Genomic DNA, 24,386 nt, shown 5'->3' with positions numbered 1-24,386 from the left:
AGCAATCCTAAACTTTGTATGGAACCACAGAAGACCCTGAATAGCCAAAACATTCTTGAAAAGCGAAAGTGGCAGTATCAGAATTCCAGACTTCAAGTTATATTACAAAGCTGTAGCAATCAAAACAGTTTGTACCAGCACAGAAATAAACATGCAATCAATAGAACAGAATAGGAAGCCCAGAAGTAAATCCACAATTACATGGTCAATTGATCTTTGACAAAGGAGGCAAGAATATGCTATGGGAAAAAGACAGTCTCTTCAACAAATGGTGTTGGGAAAACTGGACAGCAACTTGTAACCGGATCACTTTCTTTCACCATACACGAAGTCAAAATGGAATAAAGATCTAAATGTGAGCCCTGAAACCATAAAAATCCTAGAAGAGAGCACAGGCAGTAATTTCTCTGATATTGGCCATAACAACATCTTTCTCGATGATTCTCCTGAGGCAAGGGAAACAGAAGCAAAAATAAACTATTGGGACTGCCTCAAAATAAAAATTTTCTACACAGCAAAGGAAACAACCAAAAAAACTAAAAGACAACCTACTGAATGGGAGAATATATTTGCCAATAACATATCTGATAAAGGGTTAGTATCCAAAATATATAAAGAACATATACAACTCAATACCCAAAAAACAAATAATCCAACTAAAACATGAGAAGACATGAACAGACATTTCTCCAAAGAAGATACACAGATGGACAACAGACACATGAATAAGTGTTCAACATCACTCATCATCAGGGAAATGGAAATCTAAACCACAATGAGATATCACCTCACATCTATTGGAATGACTAAAATCAAAAACACAAGAAATAACAAGTGTTGGTGAGGATGTAGAGAAATAGGAACCCTTATGCACTGTTGGTGGGAATGCAAACTGGTGCAGACACTGTGGAAGGTAGTATGGAGGTTCCTTGAAAAATTATAAATAGAACTACTCTATGATCCAGTAATCACACTACTGGATATTTACCAAAGGATACAAAAACATTAATTCCAAGGAATACATGCGCCCCTATGTTTATTGCAACATTATTTATAATAGTCAAATTATAGAAGTAACCTAAGTATCCATTGATACATGAATAGATAAAGAAGTGGTATTTATACACAGAAGAATATTATTCAGCCATAAAAAGAATGGAATCTTGCCATTTGCAACAACATGACAGATCTAGTGGGTTTAACACTAAGTGAAATAAGTTAGAGAAAGACAAATATTTTATGATTTCACTCATGTGGAATTCAAGAAACAAACAAGGGAAATAAGAAAAGAGACAAACCAAAAAACAAACACTTGACTAAGAGAACGAACAGATGGTTACCAGAGGGGCAGTGGCAGGTGGATGGGGGAAATAGGTAAAGGGGATTAAGAGTACACTTATCTCGTAGAGTACTGAGTGATATATGAAAGTGTTGAATCACTATATTGTACACCTGAAGCTAACATAACACTGTATGTTAACTCAACTGGAATTAAAATAAAATGATGGGAGAAGGAAGCAAAAAATAAACGATAACAGGAAATTTAATTTTGGTGGTTATTGGTTAAAAAATTTTTCTCCTGGATTGTAAATATGTATACTGAGACCTCGCTCTACACTCCCCCTGGGTTGAGGATCCTTGTTCTATTTACATTTCTGTGATGCTGTATTCTGGATCAGGTTGGCAGCGGGAAGTAGGCAGTAAGAAAGAAAAGGTGGGGTCTGGTAGCTCCTATACTCCATGCAAAGAAATACTGTATGGCCATCTCAGACTCTTGAATCACATGAACAAACAGGATCAGCATTATTCCCCATCCCCACCCCTGACTCTGATTTTTATTATTTTTTTATTTATTTTTGAGACAGAGAGAGACAGAGCATGAACGGGGGAGGGGCGAGAGAGAGGGAGACACAGAATCCGAAGTAGGCTCCAGGCTCTGAGCCATCAGCCCAGAGCCCGATGCGGGGCTCGAACTCACGGAGTGCGAGATCGTGACCTGAGCTGAAGTCGGATGCTTAACCGACTGAGCCACCCAGGCGCCCCTCATCATGAGTATTTTAAATTGGTTTGGTAACCAGTGCTTTTAGAGCTCATAGTTTGTTAGAATTATAAAAAAGGGAAGGTACAATATTAATATCATTAAGTTGATCTCTGTTGTATATGTTATTTAGGAATATGTCCATATTTATGTATTATATGCATACACACACATATACACCTACACAGGCGCGCACACACACACACACACACACACACACACACACATCTAACTGAGGAGAGATTCTTCATTCAAAAAGTGAAAACTCTCTAAGAATGATGTTGCTTCATATTTGCAGGTCTCGAAACTGAGCTGGATTGAGAAAAAAATGGCTGCTACTCTGTTTGGAAAAATACCATCCTCAACTGTAGAAGAAGCTTTGCAAAATTTCCTTAAGGTATATTTTGTGTATCCATTATTTTAGTATCGAACTGGCTATGAGCTGCGTTAGTTCCCCCTACCCTTCTTCATGTAGATCTCCAATGGAAGCCTGGGGTGGAGTCCTAGTTTTAGCATGTCCAAACTGCTTCCCAGAGCAGCTAGTTATTCCCTAGGTCCTAGGTACAGCCCTTACTACCAAATCCAAGAGCAGCTCTCCAGGTTGTGTGGGCATGTGCAAAAGCATTCATGCCCTGATTATTAGACTTGGTTCCAAATTCTCGTAATGAGCCTAATATAGAACCAGTTTAATCTTAAAGAACTAAAAGATGCCGAAAGGGAGAGCTATTTCAAAAGCCATTCTACAGGTTGCAGACAGTTCTCTAGAACATTCTTAGGGTATCAGACCAAACCAGTATTTTCATTCCTGTTTAAAATGTATAATAAAACTCTAAACAGTAATATATGTGTGTGCATATAATCAACTTTCTGGTAGGCTAATCCCTTTATCTTTCTCTGGAACCAGTTATAGAATCTTATAGAGACTAAGATGTTTCATCTTTTTTGGCTACCTATTTCAGATTTGTAACAATATAGACAAAATCAGACTCTAAATTGTATTGTCCAACATTTTGTACCTTCTCATATTTTTTTGTTGTATCTTAGGGATCAATTTTGTAGAACTGAAAGGGATTTAGAGAACACATATTCTAAGATCACAAGTACATTTCATTGTACTTTCCATTTATGAATGAATGCTTAGTGCCTACCTACTGTGCTCTGTGGAAAAAAATAAATGTTCTGAGCTTAAGCATGAGTCCAGTGGGAAAAAGTACAGGGAATAAAAGTACAAGGGCCAGATGTTTCTTATTTTTTATTTAATGTCATCTTTTTTGTTTTATAAAAAGGAAATCAAGGGGCACCTGGGTGGCTCAGTCAGTTGAGCATCCAACTCTTGATTTTGGCTCAGGTCATGATCCCAGGGTCATGGGATCGAGCCCCACATCGGGCTCTGCACTGAGCATGGAACCTGCTTAAGATTCTGTCTCTCTCTGCCCCTCTCCCTTACCTGTGGTCTCTCTCTCTAAATTAAATTAAAATTAAATTAAATTAAAACTTAAAAAAAGGAAATCAAGACCTCAGGAGCTTAATTTTTTCTAGTGTCACACAATGGCAGACCAAAGACATGAATGTAGTTTAAAACTGTATCATCCTTATTTCTTCACCTTTTATCCACCACTGGTAATTTGTTATTTCATTTTAAATTTATAAGAATACAGATCATAGTAGGGGCACCTGGGTGGCTTAGTCGGTCACGTGACCAACTCTTGATTTCTGCTCAGGTCATGATCTCACAGTCGTAGGATCAAGCCCCGAGTTGGACTTCACGCTGTGTGTGGAGTCTGTTGGGGATTCTCTCTCTCTTTCTTGCTCTCTGCCCCTCCCCCATTCTCTCTCTCTCACACACACACACACACACTCTCTCTCTCTCTCTCTCTCTCTCTCTCTCTGTCTTTCAAAATAAATAAATAAACATTTAAAAAATATATAGATCATGGGTATATTTAAGCTAAATGGTTCATAGAAGGTGCTAAGCTAATTAGGAAAAATGTTGTTGGGGCTTGAAACTCATTTCTCCATAGTAGCAGTTATAAATGGGGGATCAGATCTTTAGGACACTGCCCCCAAATTCTTAAGGTGCTAATGTACCTGAAATATTACACAGATAAAATCAAAAGTGATCAGAGGCCCAGCGATATAGAGGTAAGGATTGCAACCTCTAGAACTAGACCACCTGGTTAAATCTCAGTTCTGCCACTTACCGGCTGATTAACATTAGACGAGTTTCTTAACCTTTCTCTCAAGTTCATCAATAACATGGAGAGAATAGTACCTGACTCAGAGTGTTGTTGTGAACATTAAATAAGTTAATACAAGTAAATTACTTAGCGATTTCCTAGCTCCTAGGAAGTGCTCCATATCAGCTCAGAAAATGTTAATGTTATTAAAATGTAAACACCTTGGCAAATCATCTTGGGGACCTCCCCATTCAGTCTTGACTTAGATTCTGTCTGAAAATGCATTTGGTGGTGTTTGTTCAGAGTCAGAAGGCATCAGGAAAGCTCCCTTCTACATTGACTGCAACATCTGGGGGTACCGAGGAGCCCAGAGTGCTAAGGGCAAAGGCTGGGGAGGAAGTGAGAAATCTGGGAGGTGTGGGGAGGAGAAGGAACTTGGATCCCATGCCCTAGGAGAGTCTGCAACCCCTAGTCCCAGTAGGAAGTCATGTTTTTGGACCCTAGACTGTAGGACTCCTGTCCCCAGCTCTGTGTCTCCAAAGAGGATTCATAGGGGCCGGGAATGTGTCCCTAGACCATCCATCTCAGTTCTGGAGAGATGTAGAGCATTAGCTTTAGAATCAGTTTGAGATCTGGGCCTCTCCCTGTCCCTGTGACCTGGCTGTGTTTCTTTATTTCTCCTAATCTTAAATTCTTCATCTGTGAAGCAGATGAATACCTACTTTATATGATTTGTGATACAATTCATCAAATAATGCTTGTAATTTTCTTGGCCCAGAACCTCGCACATTAACTACTCTAACTACAAATAAACATTCACTGCTATTATTTTGCTCTTATAACTGGTGAAATCTTATCCCCCACAGCATCACAGCAATCCAGGGAGGTGATTTTAGATCAGGAGTCATCTGTGAATCCTCTGTGGGAATTCTTTCAAACTATAGCATGCTTCCCACCTCATCCAAAATTCTGGCATAATTCCCTCGGGCAGTGGTTCTCACCCTTGGCTGTACATTAGAATCATCTGGAGAGCTGAGACTGAGCCTTGCATGGAGTCCACACTGTCAGCACAGAGCCTGTTTGGGATTCTCTCTCTCCCTCTCTCTCTGCCCCTCCCCAACTTGCTCACTCTCTCTCTTTCTCTCTCTCAAATAATAAGTGGGTGAACTTTGAAAAAAAAATGCCAGCCCAGACCATGACCCAGACTAATTATTTCAGAATCTTTGAATATATTAAGATATAGTTTATATTCAATAAAATGCACCCATTTTAAGTATGCAGTTCATTGAAGCTTGGCAAATTAATACACTCAAGTAACCACCACCATTTTAAGATTTAGAACATTTCCACCACTTTCAAGAGTTCTCTTTGCCCCTCTGCTGTCAATTTCCCTCAGCCCCTGCCCCAGGCAACCACTGATCTGCTTTTCTGTTTTTTTGACCTATTCTAAAAGTTTATATAAATGGAATCATTGAGCTTTTACTTTGTGTATCTGGCTTCCTTTGCTCAGCATAATGTTTTGAGATTCATTCATTTCATCGGTGTATCCATAGTTCCTTTTTACTGCCTTGTAATATTCCATTTTGTGGATATACCACAGTCTGCTTATGCATTTGTCCATTGGTGGACATTTGCGTTGTGTCCAATTTGGGGCTATTAATAAAGCTTCAATGAACATTCATATGCAAGCTTTTGTGTAGACATGTTTTTAATTTTCTTTGGTAAGTACCTAGGAATGGAATTATTGGGTCACAACAAAGTGTTTTTAAAACCTGATCAGTGTTTTTAAAGCTCTCAGAGCTATTCCTGTGCAGCCCATGGCGAGGTTGAGAGCCTGAAATCAGTGCCTGGGTGTGTGTAGTAGATAACAGGTGTGGCAGTGTTGGGGGATAGACGGACGGCCCTGATCTCACTCACTGTTTGCAACATAAGACCTCTGGATCTCCCTGAGTGGTTTTACCACCTGCAGAGCCTTCTTCTATGCCCTGATATGGTGGAGGGCTATGGCTTGAGTTTCTGAGATGTTTTTAAAACAATGCTAGCTTATTCAGTAATGTTTATTAAGCACATACCTAGTACCAGCATGGCAAATGTAGGGAATGCAGAAATGACCAATGCAGCTCCTGTCTCCAGGGAACTTGTACAGTCAAGACCAAGTAAACAGCTACAATATTCTCTGCCAGGTATTATTATAGGGTGTTCTAAGAGCCTAGCTAGGAACTGCTTCTTAACTAGAACATTCTACTGAACATTAGGTACTTACCTAAATAACTACCTTCCTTGTTATTTAGGCAAGCCCTTTGGTAAAAAGTTAGAATCTGCTCCATTTTAGGAAGTTGGTGTTGTTAGTAACCTATGTACCTTTGGTGGCTTCTTTTTTTTTTTTTTTTTAACCATGAGCACAAAAAGAAAGAGATGTTCTGATTTATAATCAGGATGGCTAATTAAACATAAGTGCTAAGGTATATATGCAGGATTAAAATGCCAATATTAAAGAAATAAGCAATCCCTATCAAAATAACACCAGCATTCTTCACAGAGCTAGATCAAACAATCCTAAAATTTGTATGGAACCACAAAAGACCCCAAATAGCCAAAGCAATCTTGAAAAAGAAAACCGAAGCTGGAGGCATCACACCCCCGGACTTCAAGCTTTATTACGAAGCTGTAATCATCAAGACAATATGGTACTGGCACAAAAACAGACACTGAGATCAATGGGACAGAATAGAAAACCCAGAAATGGACCCACAAACATATGGCCAACTACTCTTTGACAAAGTAGGAAAGACTATCCAATGGAATAAGGACAGTCTCTTCAACAAATCATGTTGGGAAAACTGGACAGCGACATGCAGAAGATTGAACCTGGACCACTTTCTTACACCATATACAAAAATAAACTCAAAATAGATGAAAGACCTAAATGTAAGAGAGGAAGCCATCAAAATCCTAGAGGAGAGAGCAGGCAAAAACCTCTTTGACCTCGGCAGCAGTAATTTCTTACTCAGCACGTCTCCGGAGGCAAGGGAAACAAAAGCAAAATTGAACTATTGGGACCTCATCAAAATAAAAAGCTTCTGCATGGCAAAGGAAACAATCAGCAAAACTAAAAGGCAACCAATGGAATGGAAGAAGGTATTTGCAAATGACATAGTAGATAAAGGGTTAGTATACAAAATCTATAAAGAAATTATCAAACTCAACACCGCCCCCCCCCAAAAAAAAATCCAGTGAAGAAATGGGCAAAAGACATGAATAGACACTTCTCCAAAGAAGACATCCAGATGGCAGACAGACACATAAAAAAAAATGTTCAACATCACTCATCATCCTGGAAATACAAATCAAAACCATAATGAGATACCACCTCACACCTGTCAGAATGGCTAACATTAACAACTCGGGCAACAACAGATGCGGAGAAAGAGGATCTCTTTTGCACTGCTGGTAGGAATGCAAACTGGTACACCCACTCGGGAAAACAGTATGGAGGTTCCTCAAAAAATTAAAAATAGAATTACTCTATGATCCACCAATTGCACTACTAGGTATCTATCCAAGGGATACAGGTGTGCTGTTTCGAAGGGGCACATGCACCCCTATATATGTAGCAGCACTATCAACAATAGCCAAAGTATGGAAAGAGCCCAAATGTCCATTGACGGATGAATGGATAAAGATGTGGTGTGTGTGTACATATATATATATATATATATATATATATATATATATATATATATATACACATACAATGGAGTATTACTCGGCAATCAAAAAGAATGATCTTTCCATTTGCAACTGTGTGGATGGAACTAGAGAGTATTATGCTAAGCAAAATTAGTCAGAGAAAGACAAATATCATATGACTTCACTCATATGAGGACTTTAAGACACAGAACAGATGAACATAGGGAAGGGAAGCAAAAATAATATAAAAACAGGGAGGGGACAAAACATAAGAGACTCTTAAATATAGATAACAAGCAGAGGGTTGTGGGAGGGGGAAATGAGCTAAATGGGTAAGGGGCATTAAGGAATCTACTCCTGAAATCCTTGTTGCGCTATATCCTAACTTTTATGTAAATTTAAAAAATAATTAATTAACTAACTAAAAAAAGAAATAAGCTGCTTATTCTCATATGTTGAAGCAAGTTTTATGAACAGGTTTTGGACAGATCTGGGCAACTACTGGACGTAGAAGAAGGTGCAACTCAACAAAGTTTAATCAAAGTCTTCCTTTTAGAGAGACTTAAAAAATGCACTTAGTAGACTTGAAGAGTAGAGATGGAAATGATTGGACAAGAGAGAACCAGCAGAACCAGAACTCATCAATACCATGGGTGGCTCTCTAGGCTTTTCCAGGCTCTGGCTAGGATTGAACTTGACAGTGTCCTCCCATCTGTTGGCAGCCTTGCTGTTTCACTAGCAAGTTCTTGGCCAGATCCACACACTGTTCATCTACTCGGTCCTAAAGAATAAACACCCAGTTTGACTCTCCAGCCCAAGACACTTTATCCTAGGAGCCTTCCCTTTTGGGTTTTGTAGAGTATATGCCCTTTACCAAAGATGTGAACTCCTCAGCCCCCTAAGTCTTAGATCCACCCAATAGTATCCATCTTTAAAATGCATGTATCCTTTGACTCAGCAGTTCAACTTCCAGGAATCTCTTCTACAGACATAATCACACTTGTACACAAGTATACAGGAGAAAGTATTTCACTGATCATTATTGGTAACAGTAAAAAAATGTCTAAATGTGTCATAAAGAATGCTTAATTTAATTACGGCATATGCGTAATATGAAATACACCTCTTAGGAACGAGGTAGATCTGTGTATGCAAACACAGAAATGTGTCTGTGATATGTTGTGGGAAAAAAAGTTTTGGACCAATATACAGAAATGGTCCCATATTCATTTTTTTCCAAAGTGAATTTTTTTTTTTTTACTTGTGTATGCTTGATAAAGGGTCTGGTAAGATTCATGTCAAACTGTTTATAGTGGTTACCCCTGGGAGATGAGATTGAAATTGAAAATAAAGTCAGAACAAAGAAGCACTCACTTTTTAGTTTTGGAAATGTTCGTATCACTTGTATCTTGTAAAACATGCATATCTTTGTACATTTTTTAAAGTAACCTTCTTGGGGCTCCTGGAGGAAGTTAAGCATCCAACTCTTGGTTTCGGCTCAGGTTGTGATCTCACAGTTCGTGGGTTCAAGCCTTACGTTGGGCTTTGCACTGACAGCACGGAGTCTGCTTGCGATTCTCTCTCTCCCTCTCTCTCTCTGCCCCTCCCCCTGCTCTCTCTCTCTCTCAAAATTATAAACATTAAAAAAAAAAAAAAGTAACCTTCGCTTGGGTTCTACGTCTCTCTGGGTTGGGTTCCAAGGTCAGATTGGGAGCTTATTTGCATTGGCCCTTAATACAGCAGCAGCTGACCGAAGATTGACTTAGGTTCTAAGAAGTGTTCTCTAGTAACAATGCCAGGCACCTGCAAGAATTCTTATTCACCAGAGATAGAGAAAGGGAACTGATGCATAAAAGTTTAGTAATGTATGGGGTGCCTGGGTGACTCAGTCAGTGAAGCATCCGACTTCAGCTCAGGTCATGATCTTGTGGTTTGTGAGTTCGAACCCCCGCACTGGGCTCTGTGCTGACAGCTCAGAGCCTGGAGCCTGCTTTGGATTCTGCGTCTCCCTCTCTCTCTTGCTCCTCCCCTGCTCACACTCTCTCTCTCTGTCTCTCTCTCTCTCCCTCTCAAAAACAAATAAACATTAAAAAAAAGTTTAGTAGATGTGCATAAGAGTTTAGTAAAGTGCCTTCATAATACCCACTTAGTAAAATTTGTAAGTAGGTCTGCTACTTGGACTAGTTGTTTCCCAGGTCTGTCTTTTCTTCAAAAATACTTGATGCGATGGACTTTAGATATTATTCAGCCCGTGAGATGTGTTGAAATCATAAGAAATCAAATACTAACGTGGTGGAGGATGTTTGTCATGGGATACCTATCATCCTCTAATCGTCTTCTAAATAGACTAAATTGTATAGGACTTGTCTTGGGAGCATGTATCACCAATTGTTTCTGTCCTCGAAAAGAAAAAAAGAGAAAGGATAGGTTATACAAAGGAATCCTGAAATCTTAAAGGATCTCATTGTTTCATAAGCTCTATGAGCATAATAATAATAATCTCATTTTTTTTAATGTTTATTTATTTCTGAGACAGAGAACATGAGTGTGGGAGGGGCAGAGAAAGAGGGAGACACAGAATCCGAAGCAGGCTCCAGGCTCCGAGCTGTCAGCACAGAGCCCGACGTGGGGCTCGAACCCATGAACTGTGAGATCATGCCCCGAGCCAAAGTCGGATGCTTAACCGACTGAGCCACCCAGGTGCCCCAATAATAATCTCATTTTAATGGATAATCTCAAAAGCTGTATTTCCACCATACTTGAATTGATCAAACAAGTCAGATGTAATACAACCAATCTAAATTTTTCAGACAACTTGGTTAATATCTGATTCTTTACTGGTTGTTATAATATTGCCCCATTTATTCTTTTTTCTGTTCTCTCTTAAAATCAGGTTGAAGAACTGCACCCTGGTTTTTCTAAGTCCAATTACTTGTTCTTGGCCAAGGTAAGGAAGACCACTTGTTTTAAGATCACTTTGAATGCATTACATGAAAATGGGATTCCCTTTCACATTGTCGACTTTTCATTTCTAGTGTTACATCGATCTTGAACAAACAGATGATGCTGTGAAGTTTTGTAATTTGGCAGTATTGCTCCCTTGTGTTACCAAAGAGGTAAGTCCCAACAGGGACGGCGAAGGCTGTTATTTTCACCAGTACTTTTCTAGCTCCAGATAGGAACAGCTGGCTTAGATGCGTCTGGATTTTTCTTCCATACTAAAACATTTGGGATTTTACTGGGATTGAACATGTGCTGTGAAGTTTTTAGAATTGCTGTGGGTAACCCTTCACCAGCAGACTCCCTGTCTCTTTAAGGAACACACAAATCATGGGCTAGCAGTTAAAATATACTGATGCTTGTTAAGCATTAGACCGCAAGAAGACCATCCAGGGGTCTGCCGTCTTCAGTCTTCTGCTCACAGTAGGGTGTGGTTATCCTCTACCGTGAAGAAGCTTAAAAATGATGCATTGACATTTTCTTGGTCTTTGAATGCCTACCGCTAACGAAGAAGAAACTATCCCGTTGCTTCTTGCCCTTTTATTCACTAATTCAGGATTCTGGATGTGCTCTGTTTTAGGAATTTCAGAGTTAATGGCCCAGTCTGTGTTGCTGTGAGCCGTATATTGGTATTGTAGGAATACAAGGAAGTAGATCAGTGTTTTCCTGCTCCCTTCTCGTACCGCCGCACATTACCGTCCTCTGAATCACAGCGGAAAGAAATGCCTCAGAAAGGAGCATCCCTTGTCTTCTCTGCGGAAGCAAAACCGGCTCCGATGGTTGTTGTGAGCCTCAAATGTAGACACACCCACAGCTCTCTAGCAGCTCACAGCCTGGGAGAGAATATAAGCCATATACCCAAGTAACTGTAGCCCAGGGTGGAAAGCCTGAAGTGCTCGGAGAGGGGCAAATAACTGGTGATGGAAATAGTGGAAAGGGAGAAATTATTTTCACCTGGAAGAGATCCGGTAGCATCAGACGTGGACTTTGAGAGTGTACGTGAGGTGTACATGAGGTGGAGGTGAGAGTGAAGTGCCTCGCAGGCGGTGAACAAAGGCACAGAGGTGGAAAAGCGGAGATTTGTTTGCCTGGAGGGGGAGGGGCAGGGGTGTTCAGCGCAGTCCTGGGAAACAAGGAAGAAAGGGGGGAGCGTAATAAGACCTGCCAGGAACTTCAGGGTTCAGGGATGCCTCCGTCTTTAAACAGGGCTGCTCAGGCCTCACTGCGCCTTGCTGGCAACCACCCGCGCAAGGTCTCGGACGGCTTACGTTTGGGCTTTCCTGCGGGGTTGATTGTCTTTCTCACTCCGATCCCTCACTTGGTCGAGGCGCACAACAGCCTAGGCTCAGGAGCGGCACTTCTCCGGAAGACACTTTGTGCAATTGTTTGGGCAGAAAACAGATTTTGTCCCTCTGGTTGCTTGCTCCATAGAGGTGGTGGGGACCCTACCAACTTTTCCATCTGTCCTGAATGATGTTTCAGGTTATATGCAGTCATTTAAAACTGAGGGTCTGTGCATTCTTTTTAGAATTTGAGATTAGCATACAGTATGATAGTGAGGCATAATACCTGGTTTGACGTGCAAATAGTTGTGCACGATATCCAGAACTGTCACACAAGGGCTAAATATCAATGACCCCCCCCCCCCCCCCGCCAGGGTTTGGTCCTTGGTCCCTAAGTCTCCCCTCTCCTCGCCTCCCCTCCGCTCTCCTCCCCTCCTCTTCTTTCCTCTCCTCTCTCCTCCTTCCTGCCCCACAAACCTATGGTCCATGGCTTCGGATGCTGTCTACCTGCCAGGAGTCCTCAAATTCGTATCTCTAGACCTCCCTTCTGAGCCCTAAGACCTGAGTATCCAACTTCCTGCTTGACATCCATACCAAGATGTTTCGCAGACATCTCAAACTCAACTCGTCATTGGGCCTTTGGATCTCGTCTTTTCCAGCTTCCTCTCTAGTAAATGGCACATCCGTCCATCAGTTGGGAATCATCTCCCTCAGCCCCCGACACAGACATCCACCCACTCACCAAGTCTCAGTCTTCCTCTTCTAAAGCATGCCTTGAGTTAGCCAACTGCCCTCTCACTCGACTGCTACCACTCCAAGCAGGAAACCACCCGAGTTCACTGGAACTACGACGTGCGAGCCTCCCATTGGTCTTTGGCTTTCTTCCTTCCACCAGGCCATTCTTGGCTCTCAGTAGCAGCAAAGGAACAGATTGAGTAAACCTCAATATGTCACTTCTTACTTGAAACCCTTTGCTTTGGGGATAAAGTCCTAAATGTTTAGCATGTCCTTCAAGGCTCTGATCTCTGTTGCCCACTCCCCCCACCTCTGCACTATGCCTTTCTCTGCTTCACACCCTCGGGACCTGTTCTTGCCTCTTCTTGAAACACTCCCACCCAAGCCCTCCACTCCCTTCCCCTGCTTTATTCCTACTCACCCTTCAGGCCTCACCATAAATGTCATTTCTTTAGGAAAGACTTCCTTGCCACTCCCAGGCAAGAAAGTACCTCGTACTTTTCCTTCACATCATCTAGCATGGTTTGTGGTTGTATAATTGTTTGTGTGATTCTTCCAGGAAAGTCACAGCTAAGTGTGTTTCATTCACCCCTCTATTCCCAGTGCCAACTATCATGCCTGGCATGTAATAAGCACCCATAAGTACTGATAGGAAAAATCAGAAGACTCATAGCATAAAAATAAAAAGCTGGGCACTGTGGAAATATTTAGGTAATAAGCAAAATAGCATTAATAAGTATTTCCTACGTTACTTATTTTTCCAATGACGTTTCCATTTATATTTTCTAGGAGGTTTTGTTTTGTTTTGTTGTTTTGTTTTGTTTCGAGTAGTAAATGTAATGTCAGGAATATCAATTTTTTTCAATTAGAAAATAGACTGAGGAGAGTTATCTGTAGTCCCCCTATCTCTGTAAGTTTTTCCAGATTGAAATATACCCACCCCATTAGTGATTTTGCTGACAAGTCTGTTCATTTCCAAAATGTCCAGCAGAGCCACGAATAACAGTGAAGGCAACCCAGCCATCAGTTTTCCCTCTGTCATGTGAACCTGCCTGACATACCTGCTTTCTCGTGGCACTTGTAACCTCTTCCTGACATTGGAGTCGTTTGTGATGTCTTCTGCCCCTTCCAGGGAGCTCTGAGCTCACCACACTGCACTTGACATTGGGAATGTCAGCCCTTGGGCTCTAGGGCCCAGATTCCTGCATGTGAGCAACTTTACATCCCCAGAACTTGAAACTACAGTATTTTATTATTCACGTGGCCTTTTCTTGACTCTAGGAAGGTCATCTCGGGTCCTGAGAAACGTTCCACTTTAAATTTTTTTTTTAAGTTTATTTACTTATTTTGAGAGAGACAGAGACAGCACAAATGGGGGAGGGGCAGACAGAGAGAGGGAGAGAGAGAAACCCAAGCAGGCTCTATGCTGTCAGCTTAGAGCCCGACGTGGGGCTCGAACCCACAAAACATGAGATCATGACCTGAGCCGAAAATGGGAGTCAGACGCTCAACCGACTGAGCCACTCAGGAGCCCCAGAAACGTTCCACTTTTAAACTGAAAAAGGATTCCTGTGTCAAAGGCAGTGTGAGAATGCTTGATGAAGGAAATCATGACCACTCTGGCAGCCTGGGAGTTGTTTGCCTGGACAAAGTATCCAAGTTACTGACCTGGGGCAGGCTGCCAAAGTTCGGTGCAGGAAGCATTATGTAATCTTTTGTTTTACGGCGAGGGATGTGCGAGGGATGTGCTAATTTGGTAAAGAAAAAAACTGTTTTGAAATTGTTGTCACATTTTGAAGTGACATTAATTGCCCTTCTAAGACAAACTCTTGTAGGATAGGAAATAAACTATACCGGGAACAGTGTCAGGAAGAGAAGGACTCCGAGAGTGTTCAATGTAAAGAACACGTCTTCCTGGCTAACAAGTTGTGTAGTTGGCTTTAAAGTTAACCTGTTGTTTAAAATCCTGGGCTGTTATTTCCATCCTGTTATATAAATGGAGAATCATCCCTCTCATTAGTAACCACTCTTAGTAATAAAATCCTAATCGTGCTTTTAATTTTCTGTCTTAATTAAGACCTCATATTTGATTTTTTTTTAACATTTATTGTTGAGAGACAAAGACAGACAGAGCATGAGCGGGGGAGGGGCAGAGAGAGGGAGACACAGAATCCAAAGCAGGCTCCAGGGTCTGAGCTGTCAGCACAGAGCCTGACACGGGGATCAAACCCACAGACCACAGATCATGACCTGAGCCAAAGTCAGAGGCTCAACCGACTGAGCCACCCAGGCGTCCCTCATATTTGATTTTTTTTTTAATTAAGACAATGGTTTCTCAGATAAGTTTATAAGCTATAATTAGTCCACAGATGTGCAGCCTGCCTTCCAGCTGAGGGAATGCTACAGCTCAGAGTATGAGTAGGGTCAGTTACTGAAACCCAGCAATATTGCCCACGGTCTCATTTGTTAGAAATTCTTATTTGCCTGTTTATTTCTGGTTTGAACTTATTTTCTGGGCCTGGAGAATTCATTCTTCCTGGTGCATTTTAAAAGAAATTAGGGGTGCCTGGATGGCTCAGCTGGTTAAGCGTCCAACTTTGGCTTAGGTAATGAACTCACAGTTCATGGGTTCAAGCCCCACATCGGGCTCTCTGCTATCAGTGTGGAGCCCGCTTTGGATCCTGTCTCCCTCTCTCTCTGTCCCTCCCCTGCTTGAGCTCTCTCTCTCTCTCAAAAATAAATATTTTGGGGAGCTCTTGGGTGATTCAGTCGGTTAAGCGTCCAACTTCGGCTCAGGTCATGATCTCACGGTTCATGAGTTTGAGCCCTGCGTCAGGGTCTGTGCTGACGGCTCAGAGCCTGGAGCCTGCTTTAGATTCTGCCTCTGTCTCTCTGCCCCTCCCCTACTTGCTCTCTGTCTCTCTGTCTCTCTCTCAAATATAAAAAATAAAACATAAAAAAATAAATATTTTTTAAAAAGGAAATGAATAAGGCCACTAAAGAAGGGACACACTTTTCCTACTCTCTGAAGAGACATTTTCATGAGTTGCAGGCAGGGACTGTTACTCTGTTTACAACCCCCTATTTCCACTCTTTGGGTTCTAACCTTTTATTGGCAGTCCAAAATATATTACTTGTTAAGCTTTCTTGATATATAATGGCCTTGCTTATATTTCTTAGGTTGATCTTAAAAGCACCTTAAAGAAGTTTCTTAGACCTCTTTTTTTTTTATGTTTATTTTATTTATTTTGAGAGAGAGAGAAAGAGAGAATCCCAAGCAAGCTCCATGTTCTTGCAGAGCCCTACATGGGGCTCAATCTCACAACTGTGAGATCATGACCTGAGCCCAAATCAGGAGTTGGATGCTTAACCAACTGAGCTACCCAGGCGTCGCTCTTAGACCTCCTTTAATAATATTCTTAAAATATCTGGTGACACGGCATCAGTCTGGGATCAGTCATTCTTACCCAGCACTCAGTCTAGTCAGGTTGATGTTTGATAATCATCACGCACATGCCAGGAGTGTAACCATTTAATATAAGTAAGTCTCTCTCTTACTTATCCAAAGCCTTTGGCGGAGAGTATTGATATATTTTCCCTCATGTGCCTCTTTCTTGTGGCACTTGTAACCTCTTCCTGGCATGATAGTTACTTGTGACACGTCTTATGTCCCTTCCAGGGAGCCCTAAGCTCGTCACACTGCACTTGGTATTGAGAGTGTCAGCCCTTGGGCTCCAGGGCCTAGATTCATGCATGTGAGCAGCTTTGTATCCCCGGAATTTGAAACTGCAGTGTTCTCAATGGAGAGAAAGTGTGCTGCTTCAGCAGAAAGGTTTGGATAGTGTGAATCTGGAGAAGGAAGGAATACCCTGAATTCAAAACCATAACCTGAGTCCTTAGAAGATGACATTTGAGCAAATGTGGACAATATATCGAGTGCTTGAAACATAGTGAAGCCCTCAGAGTTGATCAGATGCCTGTGCAGTTGACGTGCTATGAAGAAAAATGCTTACACGGAGGAGAGTATCACACCATGTGAGTGTAACCAATGCGGCAGAGACTTTATTTGGAGACCATCGTTGAAGGATCAGCATAGAATTCGTATGTAGAAAAATGAAGAGACGAGTGGATGCAGGCACGCCTTTCACATCCTCTCCTGTCCCCGTTAGTAGCAGAGATTTCACACTGGAGAGGAGCTCTTTGAGAATGGGGAAATACCCACAGGTCAACTGATTCAGCATGTGTTAACTGGAAAGAAACCCTACCAATGTAACGAACGTGGCACACACTTCAGCCCGAGAGCTAACTTCTGTTCACAGCAGAGAATTCACACAGGAGGAAAACCCTTTGCCTATAATCAGAGCAGAAATGCCTCCAGTAACGACTCATCCTTGAAACAGCCTGAGTGAATTCACACGGCAGAGAAACTACACGAATGTCATCTATGTGGTAAAGCACTTAGCTGATGTTCTAACCTTAGCCATCATGAGGATACACGCCGGAGCGAAACCCTATAAATGTAATGAATGGAGAAGAACCTTCAGCCTCAGCTTTAACCTTTATAGACACAAGAGTTCCCACAGGGGAGAAACTCTGTCACCTTCAGCCAAAGCTCAAGGCTTCAAATGCACAGAACACTGAGCAAACCAAGCAGGAAGGGAGCAAGTCTTTACCAGGAGGAGGAAGCCATTTGGGAAATACTAGATGATTCATGTTAGAGAAGCAATTCAATGAAATGAACATGAGAACCCCTTTCCTCGTAGAGCAACATTACAGGGCATGTGAGGATTGTCACTGTATAGGACACTCTCAGTATCATGATGGAAGGAAAGACTTCTGTGATCACATATACCTTAGTCAGCCTTAAAATGCTCACACCGGGAAGTCTCCCAGGCTTCAAGTCAAAGTAGAAATGCCTTTATATACAGTTTATATAAGAAAACTCATATTGGAAAACGAAACTATCAAGAACCCTTTAGAACACAATTCAGTCTATAATTTAGACTTTTGGCAAATGACATATCACTGAAAATAAACGTAGTAGAAAGATGTACCGTGATGCATTCTTGGAAATGTTGAATGCAGAATTTGTAAGCTGTAATAGGCAATAAGATAACTTCTCCTCAGTAGATTAATAAAAGCTGTTGGTAAAAAATCTAACGCATTGGTATTTGTCTTTAAAAAAATAATGAAACGTTATGCTGAGTAATGGGGCCATTTTTCCTTTATTACATCACTGTCGAAAGCTGATCAGCTTCTATTCTTTTTGCAGCTCTCAACATATTTCCAAAAACTTTGTTCAATCAGAAAACAACTTTTAATGTAACTGAAAAAAAATGTAGAACACAAAATAGTGTGTTCTAATGATGATATTAGTGTTGAAATATGTTATCTACATGGCAAGGGCGAATGGAGACCTGGACAATTAAACACACACTTTGCAAGTAATTCACATGATCTCAGGTGATACTGATGCAGGTGGCAGACATGCCCTATTTTATGAAACGCTAAAAACAGACAAAGGCTTGGAATGGAAAAATAGGCCTAAAAGCGTCGAATCAAATAACAATATGGCTGAAATGTTGGGCACGAGAGGGAAAGAAGAGATGAGAGCCTTGTGTCTTTTTCTTAAAGGCAGGGAAAAACCATTACAGGGTCTTAAGCAACAAGTGACAAATGAGATTTTGGGGCGGGCACAACTGGCTACCCTGTGGGGACTGACTTGGCTTGGAGGGAAGCAAAACTAGAAGAAGGAGTAGCATTTGATTAACTACAGCAAGTAGCACAGACCTGAGCCGCTGATGCCGACTAAGATGATGGCAGTGAGCAGTGAACAGAGATACACAGACTTAACGGATTCGTGGCTGGTGTTCTCTACAAGACTTACAAATTGAATATCTAGAAGTTGGAGGACTCAAGAATGAGATCGGGGTTCCTGGCTTTAGAAACGGACCAGGGTAGATGGAGGTACCCTTTAAGGACCCGGGGAGCATTGGAGAGCCAGATTTGGTAGAGAAGGTGAGCTCAGGTATAGACATTCTGAGTTTGTGAGATTTTCAAATCCATAAACTGATTTTATATTTGCCACATAAATGATGTCTGAAGCCACAAGGTGGCAGAGGTCACCCAGTGAAGTTATGTAGTGTTTGAAAGGCAGCAGGCAGAGGATCAGCTTTGAGAAACAGCAGCATAATGGAAGGGGAGGAGGAAAAGGAAGCTACAAGGGAAACCAGCAGAAGTGAGCCCACGAGACAGGGCCTCAGAAGCCAAAGGATGGTGGAAGTGGTCACCTCTGTCAGAAACCCTGGAGAAGTCAGGACTGGAATGAGCTGAGTTCAATGATGTCTGTGTCACTGGTGATCTTAACCCAGACTGTTGTCAGTGGAACGATAGCCGCAGAGACCATGCAGAGCACTGAGACAACGCGGTCGGTGCTGGTAGATGCACTTCCAACAATTTGATGGGGAAGAGAGGAGAAGTGGTGCCAGAGGTGAGAAATCGTTGTGTTTTTTTAGATGGGAAATAGGGGAGCATATTTAAATGACGAGAAGGTCCGCAAAGAAGGAAGGATTCAAGAACGACCAAGGAGCGAGGAGATAATTGGTAGAATAAGGGAGGCCCTGAGGAGGTCAGAAAGGCATCCAGAGCGCATCAGGGTTCTCTTTTTTTGTTGCCAACACAATAGAAAAGTTGATGGATTTGTGGACTTGGGGGTTTGTAGAGACCCAGGGCAGGTGCCACAGAGGGAGAAAGGGCTTTTGTCTTTTAGTTCAAAGGTCGCTGGATATAGAGTCTAAAGTGGGTAAGAAAACAAGTCAAGGCAAAACAAACAAACAAAAAAACAAGTCAAAGAAGGAGAAAGCTGGCAGAGAACAAGAGGGAAAGAAAATCTCTTAATAAATCTGTGGAAGTTGGAAAATGATTGTTATTGAGAGTAATTGGATAAATGACACGAAAAGACGGGCAGTTGTGTTCAGAGGGCAGGACGCCTATTTCAGAGGTAGGGCAGTTGTAGGTCATGACAGAGCCCAGGGTCCGCTCACCGGGGTGATGGGGGAGGGCATCGGAGGTGAGGAGGCTAACTCCAGGAAGGTGGGATCCACGGTCCATGGGGACTAGGATGTCTCCAACAGCGATGGCAGGCCTTGGCGTGGAGAGTGACCCAGGTACCAAAGTCATAAAAAACAAATGTAAAAGGAGAGTGACCAGGAGATTAACAGCTATAAGAAATGGCAGAGGACAATTATCCTCTTCCCCCAAAATATATTCTCAGCAAATGCATTGCTGGTTATACAAAAATGACTTCAAAACAAGTCCCCTAACAGGAGTGCCAGGGAGCTCTGTAGACATGTGTGAGAAAAAGAGGAAAAGTGGGAGGTTGACTCAAGGAGGGTGGTATTGGGGGGGAGTACCCAATGAGGGTTGATGGTGGGAAGGGCAGACATTTGGGGCAATAACAGAGGAAAGCGTGTTTGGGGGTAGCGGCGTTAGCTGGCGTTTTGGGCTAAAAAACCTGCACATAACAAATAAATAAATAAAATGCTTGGATGGAAGCCCCGGGAACAAGGTACAACGGGAGGGGTGTTGTGTGTGCGGGTGTGGCTGTGGGTGTGCGGTGAGCGAATTCGCTGCCAGTTGAATCGGGGTGGGGGAGTGGGGGTGCGCGAGGACACATATTGCCAAGCTGTGATCTTAATTTTAAATCTTTCCTTCTGGTTTCTGCACGTTCTTTCCTTTAGGCATCTAGTTGAAATGATTCTCTCGCTTATGTCATTATTCTGCAAGAAATTGATCCCTAAACATCGATTAATGGGAAATGTTACTGCTAATAGATATCCCATTGAGGGACTTATCGGTGCCAGGCACTGAACTATCCCCAGGGTTACCAAGATAAACATGAATTACCAAGATAAACGTATTTTTTATACGTTATTTTAAATAATGCATTAATCCCCTAAATTCATTAATCATAGTTTCTCACAACCTTGAAAAAATACTGATTTGCTAGTAGGTAGACATCTGATCGACCAGACACTACGTTATGATTAAAACTATTGAAGAACTTCCAGGTTTGTTTGTTTGTTTGTTTAATCTAACAGCCACTTCCAAATATTATGTTGTTCATTTGTTCTCATCTATTTGTTTTAATTTGTTACATCCCTTAAATTCTTTCTAATTAGGTACTCAATAAATGTTAAATGCAAAAGTGCATAGGAGTACCCTGCCATCTAAATTTATTGCCACTGTTTCTAACCTCCACTCTTGTTTTAAAGAAATCAGTGGAATATATTAGACCATGTAGAAAACATATTATATGGTTTTTCACCTTTAATATAAACTACTTGATGACATCAGTGATGAAATGTATAGCTAGCCTGGATCTTGCAGTGGAATCTCCAATTTCTTCCAATCCTGCTGCTGAGGCTAGGACTTCTTCCACATCATACAGCTGAAGAAAAAAAAAACCAATGTTACCATTAACACCGTGGCGAGGGCCAATATGTCAGCTTACACCGAAGGATCTCTTCTTCCGGTATCCCACCCCTCCAGACCTGGCGGGGGAACAGCCTGGGAGTAGCTCTCTGCATTACACGTGGTCTCGGAGATCTGAATCATGCCTGGATCTCAGAAATCTGTAGTTTCCTTGTAATGGTCCTGCACAAAGTATCCCCTCGCTCAACCGAAGATTGTTTCAAAGTAGCTAGAGGAGCAGGATAAATGTGTGAAATTTCATTGTGTATTTGTATTTTCTTTATAGGATAAAGATGCACAGAAAGAAGTGAAAAAAATAAGCACTTCCTTGAAGAGGTAAATAAAAGAACTCACTCTTCAACAAATCAGATGTGGTCTACTAAACTTTGAACTAATCCTAGTGGCGTTTTTTATTATCCCTTTTTCTTTTCTGATGTAAGGGTAATGTGCTCAGATTTGAAGGTAAAACCATGTTTCTGCAGCATGCGTTCCACTAGTATCACTGCGAAACTAATAATGTTACTTGGAGAAGTCGATTTCGCATAATGTCAGTACAAAATGATCTTTAAACACATATGATTTCTATTTTTCCTACCAATAAACTATAGTCTTCAGAATATTTCTTTAAATAAAATATTTAAGTCAATTCAATAAAATGACCTCTAGTGAGTGTCTGATTAATGCTTCAGTGGAGACTTGGCAAAACAAAATTTCATTAATGCGAATGAAAAACGGAAAAAAATAGGCAGAGGTCATGAACACATTGTTGACAGAAGAGGAAAAACAAAAGAGTAAATATATTGTAACCAGTAATCAGAAATGTGAATGAAATTACAGTAAGGTAATGTTTTAATATTAAATTAGCAAGGATTTTTTTTCTTTCAAGAAATATGCGGGGTGCCTGGGTGGCTCAGTCGGTTAAGCATCTGACTCTTGATTTTGCCTCAGGTCATGATCTCAACGGTTTGTGGGTTCAAGCCCTGCATTGGGCTCTGTGCTGACAGTGCAGAGCCTGCTTGGGATTCTCTCTCTCCCTCTGTCTGCCCCTTCCCTGCTTGTGCTCTGGCTCTCTCTCTCTCTCTCTCTCTCTCTCTCTCTCTCTCTCTCTCTCTCAAAATAAATAAATAAAACATGAAAAATACTTTAAAAATATTCAATGCTGATAATGATGGCACGAGTTGGAACATTCCCATACACAGCCGGTAGAAGGGTATTTTGACACAAACACTTTACCAAATGTTTGTGTCAAAATACCCTTAAAAATGTCCTGAGCCTTCAAGATGTATTGATTCTTTAATCTTGTAATGTCATTTCCGGGAAATAGTCCTAAGGAGAAAAGGTATAATGATTTATGCACAAATGTTTATGACAGCATTATTTATTACAGTAGAACACTATGGCCAACAATAAGGAAGTGGTTAACCATATTGGAATATAACTACAGTAGGATATTATTTTGACGTTGAAAAAATTACAAAAATAGTGAATGCATAGAGCATCTTAAGTGCAAGTAAGAGGCAAAATAGTGTATACATCTGATCTCAACTATATGAAAATGTGCACAGAAAAGCATCTATTGGAAATACACTCAACTGGTAGTTCATATTTCTGTGGAGTTGTGTTTTATTTCTTATATTTCCCAAGTTTTAATAAACTAAAAGGATATTTTTTCCCATGGTACTTAGCAGTGATCTATAAAGATTCCTTACTACGCTTTAACCAGCCTCATCTTGGACATCAGGTCAAAATTTGAGTTTCCCGTTTGCTATCCCAAATATATGGGCACACACATACATTTATACACTCAAAATTTCAAGCCCTGACCTAGATGCTGTTTAATCAAACTAAGCCAGTTCCTGCTTCTGGTCTTTTACAATGACCCATCGAGATACCTGAATCAGTTCAACTGCTCTTGCCCAATCTCTGAAACTACTAGCTAGAAGGGACAGGAGTCTGGCAGGTACCCCAACAGATTACACAGTGTCCATAAGGCTACCGATACCTCCGGCTTTCTCAAAACAGCTACAACAATGTGCCAGTTGAGGCGGGTGAATGTCACTAGCAGCAAATGACAGAATGAACCACGTTGTGGGAGCAGAGATCAGTGCAAAGACTTCTGCTAGGAATTATAAGGAACATCAAAAATCCTCTCCGTGGGACTGGGGACTCATAATTAAACGACATAAGGGCTAATCAATCTCCATTTGTTTTAATAAAATCCCTGTTTGGTCCCTGTAGTCAGTATGTCTTGAGTGGACAGGTTGAGTGATTCCGTTTCTGGATAAGGACCTGACCCGATGGGAGTATAACACTCCTAAAAGTTACTTGAATCTTTAAAGTGTGAGGAATTGCTCACACACTTGACCGCTACTGCAGGAGGATGTTAACAGAGGAAATTTCCCTCCTCATCATGGCTATACTGTATCCCCTTCAAAGTAACATTACAACCCTGCTGTCTGGCTCACATGAAATCTCCCCCCTTTTAAAAGCCGAGAGCTTGTCTTGGATGGCAGCATCATAGGTAGGTTGTTTCACTTATTGTTACACTTAGTCCAGTGAATTTCCCATGAAGGAAGCCATGTGAACTGACTAGCTTTCCTTTCTATGGTTACTTCACTCACCGCTCCTGCTGCCACCCTGGGAGAAGACAGAATAGCTCCAGGGCACTTCTGAAATGATTTCTCCTGGGGGCGTGGGGGTCACTAAGGCCAAGCCAGTGGTGGACCGTCCACCACAGGCAAAGTACACAAACTCTTAAACTTTCAAGAGATTCATGCATAGCTTTGAGAAGGGGGAGTTCCCATCCAGAACTTTGCATGGGTCCCATTTCAGAAGACGATAAACTAACTGCGTGTTAAAATTTCTCATGAAACATTGAAGAAGTCACTTGGTGTTCTGCTAGAGTTTTATCAGTTGTTCTGTCCATATAATTGGCAAGGTTACTTGTCTTTCTTACTAAATAATGAATGACCTACGTTGTAACATGAAAAT

At 41.4% G+C, this 24,386-nt stretch overlaps 1 protein-coding gene across 4 annotated transcripts in view; it reads left to right on the top strand.

Annotated features, from left to right (window-relative positions):
* The window catches only part of RMDN2 (regulator of microtubule dynamics 2), a 76,560-nt gene extending 54,506 nt beyond the window's left edge, over window positions 1–22,054 (top strand). For all 4 annotated transcript variants that reach the window (XM_019447282.2, XM_053890995.1, XM_019447271.2 and 1 more), the window contains 4 exons: window positions 2,337–2,435; window positions 10,799–10,852; window positions 10,941–11,021; window positions 21,682–22,054. In XM_019447282.2, the coding sequence (XP_019302827.1) occupies window positions 2,337–2,435; window positions 10,799–10,852; window positions 10,941–11,021; window positions 21,682–21,735 (288 nt within the window). In that variant the 3' untranslated portion in view covers window positions 21,736–22,054. The remainder of the gene's footprint in view (window positions 1–2,336; window positions 2,436–10,798; window positions 10,853–10,940; window positions 11,022–21,681) is intronic.
* The last annotated feature ends 2,332 nt before the right edge of the window (window positions 22,055–24,386 follow it).

Source organism: Panthera pardus, unplaced genomic scaffold, assembly GCF_024362965.1.
Source record: "Panthera pardus isolate Hobbes unplaced genomic scaffold, ASM2436296v1 HiC_scaffold_26, whole genome shotgun sequence".
Taxonomy (NCBI): Eukaryota; Metazoa; Chordata; class Mammalia; order Carnivora; family Felidae; genus Panthera; species Panthera pardus.
The sequence above is the reverse complement of the archived record's forward strand: the minus strand, read 5'-3'. Positions and strand labels throughout refer to the sequence as shown.